The sequence below is a fragment of the Cynocephalus volans genome, chromosome 11 (genome assembly GCF_027409185.1).
Source record: "Cynocephalus volans isolate mCynVol1 chromosome 11, mCynVol1.pri, whole genome shotgun sequence".
NCBI lineage: Eukaryota > Metazoa > Chordata > Mammalia > Dermoptera > Cynocephalidae > Cynocephalus > Cynocephalus volans.
This window is the reverse complement of record NC_084470.1, coordinates 66866983-66872982: the sequence shown is the minus strand read 5'-3', so window position 1 is coordinate 66872982 and position 6000 is coordinate 66866983. Positions and strand designations below refer to the sequence as shown.

Here is a 6000-nt window from a genome sequence, read left to right as displayed (position 1 = left end):
TATAGAAACGATAAATTATATTGCTGGTTAGTTACAATATTTACAGGAAGTCACTAGGGGACACTTGGAAGACTTGATCCTCCTCTTTTGAGAGTGTTTATATGAATCTTATTTGCCAGCGGATTCAAATTTCCAGTTTTGCAGTTTTCCACAATTTGAAGTACATGATTTCCTTTACTCCTTCCAACGGAAGGCAGTTATATAAAAAAATCTCTCCTCCGCCCTCAATTTACGTGAGTAATGAATTGTTCTGACAGATAACCTTAATCTGTCGCTGCTCAGCAACTGCCTCTCCAGGCAACCTTCATCCAGCCCCTCCGGCTGCGACCGGCCGCTACAGTTTCCATGGCGACGATTTTGTTTTTACCCGGTCGACGACCGCTCTTCTCCAGCTTCTCGGCCGGGAGCCTGTGGGGTTCCGGAGGTTTCAACCCTCGTTATCTCCCTTCCTTCCACCAAAGGAGAAATTCTGAACTTTTCTCTCTCGTCTGCGCAGCCGGGAAGTACTGAAAAAGAGACAGGTACTTGTTCTCTGCTTTTCTCGTCTCCCTCCCAGGGCAGGTAATCGCAATTTGGGTGCCAGCAGAAATAGTCTTTCTTTCAAGGCAGGAATCTCCAAATCCTGTGGGCATTCGCGGCCAGTGTAGTTGGTATCACAGTTAAATTGTTGAGCATTTACATGTCATTTTAGATTTGCTATGCATTAAGTATGCCTGTTTTTGCTTGAGCATGGCATCATTTTCTAGCAAGACTAAGATACAATTATTGATGTTTAAAAATGTTAATGATGTCAAATATTAGCCTTTTTGGGAGAATGATTCTCTCTGAACAGCTGGATTTGTTGTTGTTTGCATCTAGGACAAACTTTGAAACCAGAATTTCAGAGACGTAAGGATATTTAGAGAGTATGTAATTCAGTTTTTAAATTTCATCCATTAGGAAACAGAAGCCCTAAAGGGGAAGTGACTGGTTCCTTTCTTCATAGCAAGTGAGTGGTAGAGCTCTAACAGGAATCCCTGCCCACTTATCTCAACTGCCATTCTTTAGGCTAATACTATACTTGGGAGGAAAATCTGAAAGGGTCTAGATTTTATTTTTTGGTATTGATATGTAAGATATGGATATATTGAGGCTTGCTTTTGCAATAATTGCTTTATGAACTTTTTCTTCTCAGAGTGTAGAGTATTTTAATCTTTAGAGGATCAAGATGTCAGATCCAAACAAAGCTGCCATTGCAGCAGAAAAGGAAGCTCTGAAATTGAAGTTACCCCCCATTGTCCGTCTCCCAGATGACATAGGTGTTGACACAACAACACAAAGTAAGCTGCTAAACTACAGACGATCCAAGGAGCAGCAGAAGAAAATTAATCAGTTAGTGTAAGTAACATATTAGTAAATAGTTCTTGCTTAGAAGCCAAGAGAAATGATTAGTATTCATATTCTGTTAGAAAGCTTTAACTATGTAGGTTGTCCATGGGCAAAATTCTGTCTTCAACTTAATTAGAAAAACAATTGAAAAGTAATTGTAATGACAGCAAATATTATACAGTGCTTACTCTATTAGACATTGTTCTTATTACTTTACCTGTACTTCTCACAACAACCCTATCGGGTAGGTACAGTTGTTATCTCTATTTTTTAGATAAGTAAGCTGAGGCACAGAGAAGTTAATTAACTTGCTGCAGGTCATGCAGATAGGGTTTGGACCCACATGGTCTGGTTTTAAAGTTCACATTCTTTAAGCACCATATTATTCCTCCTCAATATATTATAACCATACTAGTCCCTGAAAGTAAAACCAAGTAATTGGGCCTCAACAAATAACATTGCATTTGAACACATACTTTACAAAATATCTTGAAACTATTTGTATTTAATTTTTTTCTATACAAAAAGAAACATAGTCCGACATTCTGTCCCTCCCACCCCACTCCCCCCATTTAGTGGAAATTGAAACTAATTTAGGTACCAGCTACACAGGCTGTGATAAGGATGGTTCAGTTCAATTCAGCAATTACTGAAAATTTCCTAAGCAACTGACTCTGCTGGGCCCTAGGGATGAAAAAGAAAATGATGTGGATCTCATTTACAAAATTTCAATCCGACACTGAACTATAAAATGGGAAATTTCTCTCTGGTGGATTCCTGCTTCTCTTTCTGCATTCTCTTTCCTCTCTTGGTTGGCCTCATTTATAAACATTTTTGCAGCTGACTAGATTTTAATGTTACATTGCTTATGATCATATTGTTGCTAATTTAATAATTAAATTTTTTGCTAATTTTACTTTCCTTACAATTAAATAGGCCTGTTAATCATATAACTTCTTTAGATTTACATTTTTTATTAGCCCATCAATCATTTACTCATATTTAATTCTGAATTTATAAGATATATTAACTAACATCAGTACATGTACTATCAGAGACTGTTCACCCCGTCCATTCCTAAAACTGTACTCAGTGTTTCAGTAGACTTAGATTATTCTTATTCCAGCACTTTTCATTATGTTACACTGTCATACTGAACTACTTGCAATTTTATGAATATACTATATTTTTCACAGTTTAGAGATGTACTCTGCAATTTCCTTCACTGTACTGTCCGCCTGAATACTTAGGCAAGTTCTTCAAGGCTTAGTTTATGGATCACCTCCTCTAGAAAGCCTTCTCCAAATCTCCTTCATTCTGTTATATCCTTTCCTACATATTTCTATTACATCAGTTTATTTAGCAGATATTAAATACCTGCTGTTACACAGACACTTTGCTTGTCAGTGGGGAGACCATAGAAAACACAACAGAAAGAACTGTGTCTTTAAGAACTTTGTATGCTAGTGGGAGGAGACAAATGTAAAAAAAAAGTGTATTTTTTACAAATGTAAAAAAAAGTGTAAAAAAAATGTAAAAAAAAAGTGAACCTTTTAGATGGTGATGGGTGCTATGACGAAATAATATAGTGAGACAGAGAGTGATGGGGAGAGTGTTCCCAGGAACACTGCAGAAGAAGGCCTGTGGAGATAATATGTAAGTAAGAGATCTAAAGAATGAGAAAAACCTGTCATTTAAATAAACAGGAGAAAAACACTCTAGCAAAGGGGATAGCAAGCATGAAAACCCTAAAATATGAATGCTTTTAGTGTGTTCTAGAAATTGACAAAGGCCAATATCATTAGAGTATCCACAAGCCTGGGGAAGAGTGGTGTCAGCTGAAGATGGAAAGAAAGGTGGGAGCAGATTGTGCAGAGCTTTGAAGGCCATGATAAGGAATTCAGATTTTTATTTTAAGTGCAGTGGAAGGTATCAAAATGTTTTAAACAGAGAAGTGACATGAAATCTGACTTACATTTAAAAGATAACACTCTGGCTATTAAGAATAGACTGAGGTAGAGGGAAAGAGGGCAAGAGTAGAAGGAAACAAGGAGACCATGTAGCACAGATGAGAACTTAAGGTGGTTTGGATAAGCGGAGGAGAGAAGATTTACAAGGGACATATTTTGTAGCCAGAATCAATAGGATTTCCTATTGGATTGGCTTTGGTAGCAAAATTGCTGGTAGTGTCAAATACAGAGAAATGGTAGTCCAGAATCTGGGGGGTAAAAAGCACTAATTCTCTTTTTGGAGTTGAAGTGTCTATGTAACATTAAAGGGGAAATATGTTAATAGACATTTGGATACATAAGAGAAGAAGACTAGGCTAAGATATAAATTTGGAAGTCACCAAAATGTAGATGATTTTTAAACTATGGGTAATTGCGGAAATCACTTACAGAGAGAAAGAGAGAGTGAAAATTGAGAAGAGTGAAGGCCTAGGGCTAAGACTTCAGGAATGATTACATTAGATGTTATGTGGAAAAGTGTCAACCAGCTAATAGACTGAATGAGGCAGGAGGAAAAGCAGAAGAGCAGGATGTCATAAGCAGAGGGAGCAGAGTATGTTAGAACACAATGTATTGCCATTTATTTTCTTAGTTGTCTTTCTCCTGCACTTCACTTTGACGTGCTTAAGGAGAGAGATCTTAACACAAAGCACAGTGTCTGGCATGTTACTATTGGTGAATTAATGAGTGAATGAATGAATTTTTTTTAAAGGAAGAACCTTACCTTATTGTGATTTATGCAGATATTTAAATAGTACTTTCATTTGAGTTTTTTTTTTTTTTTTTGGCCGGTAAGGGGATCAACCCTCGGCACGGTGTGATCTGCACCATGCTCAGCCAGTGAGCGCACTGGCCATCCCTATATAGGATCCGACCCCATGTCCTCGGCGCTACCAGCGCCGCACTCTCCTGAGTGAGCCACGGGGCTGGCTCTGAGTATTATTTTTAATTAAAATACTGCCTCAAAATTACCTGAAGCATAGTGCTATATTAATACTGAGATTGAAACTTGCCATTTGTTTCTTTGGGAAAAATGCATTTAGAATTAAGGGTTTTTATATTGGAAACACATATTTCTGGATGGTCATGGACTTTGTGATTCTCCATTCCCTTGCTACCTCTATCTGTTAGGTGATAGAAATGCAGACTTCTCTGTTTCAAAGGTGGGGTGAAGTCTGTGAATAGAGGGAGATCCAGGGATGAGGTAGGATGTAAGGAGTCATGGGCAGAATTGAGCCCCCTGCTGGGACCAGTCCCAGGGAACACCTGGCTGAGCCAACATCACTTTGTAGCTTTCACAGGAATGAGCTTGTCTTCTTCTGTGGCTTCTATCTCCCCTCTTGATTTAAGCCAGTGTTTCTCTCCTTACCGCATGTGGTCTCTCATGCAGTCTTTTGAAATTATCCAATTTTTGTTTATTTGTTTGTTTTTATTGTTATTATGCAAAGCAAAGACAGACAGGGAATGAAAAGGCTCACTCTTATTTTCTTCTCAGCTCTTTTTATTTATAGTCAGTGGGAGAAAACACACCCCACAAATTATTGCTATATTAAAGGGTGGCATTTATATATAATAAGCTCAAGGAAATCAAGTATGTTTATGTTGGGATAAGTACAGTGCAAGCCTGCCTATGAATAGCATACCAAAGTATAAGGCAAATTCCTTGAAAGTAATGATGGCTAAGAGCTAGACTGTTCAGGGAGATAAGATAGATGAAGAGAAGTCTGGCCTGGGTTTTGAAGATGAACAAGAAAAGAAGAAGGGGGTTGTTCCAGGCACATTTTCTAATTCAGAAAAAGTCTTAGGAGTTTTATTGTAGTACAGGCTCAATAAGATTCAACAGAAAAATGAGGTTACTCAAAAAAGTTAATTCTGTCTTTGGCTACTTTATTTTTTTAATTTTAAAATTTAATTTTAATATTTACTTGTACTTATCTGTGGGGTACAGTGTGTTGTTTCAATACATGCATAGACTGCACAGTGAGATCATGTGGTATTTGTATTTTTGTGTTAGGCTACTTCAATAAATGTAGAATATTTAGAATATGAGAGAGAAAATTTTTACTCTGCACTGGTCAAATGACTTCTGGAATTCTGGTATTACCCTTTAAGAGGAACATTAATAAACCAGAATAGCTACAAAGGTGAGTGAGGAAACTTGTAACTACATAATTTGAAGGAAGCTGATTTGCTTAACTTGTGAGAATGTAGGTTCTGGCATCAGTCAGGCCTGAGTTCTTATCCCATCTAGAGGCAGCTTATTAGCCGTGTGAATTTGGCATGTTACGTAACTTTATTTATCTTCATGTTTCTGTCTATAAGAGGGAGATTTAAAAAATGGCATATTATGTAACTTTATTTATCTTTATGTATCTGTCTATAAGATGGAGGTAAAAATAGTTCTCTTAGGATTGTTGTGAGAGTTAAATGAGATCCATTCACATAGAGATCTTAAGCCAATGCCTGGAACATAATAAACACACTACAAACAGTAATTCTTATTAACAGGAATACTTGAAGGAACTGGATATGTATCATTAAGTTTTGGAAAGGTAACATGCAAAAATATGCCTTTTTCTATATAGCTCCACGGAATACAAGTTGCAAGGATACAACTCAATAT

At 37.2% G+C, this 6000-nt stretch overlaps 1 protein-coding gene across 2 annotated transcripts in view; it reads left to right on the top strand.

The window, feature by feature from the left end:
- Window positions 1-1207: 1207 nt before the first annotated feature.
- DNAH12 (dynein axonemal heavy chain 12) overlaps window positions 1208-6000 on the top strand; it is a 248469-nt gene continuing 243676 nt past the window's right edge. For both annotated transcript variants that reach the window (XM_063113846.1, XM_063113847.1), the window contains exon 1: window positions 1208-1377. In XM_063113846.1, coding sequence (XP_062969916.1) covers window positions 1208-1377 — 170 coding nt within the window. The remainder of the gene's footprint in view (window positions 1378-6000) is intronic.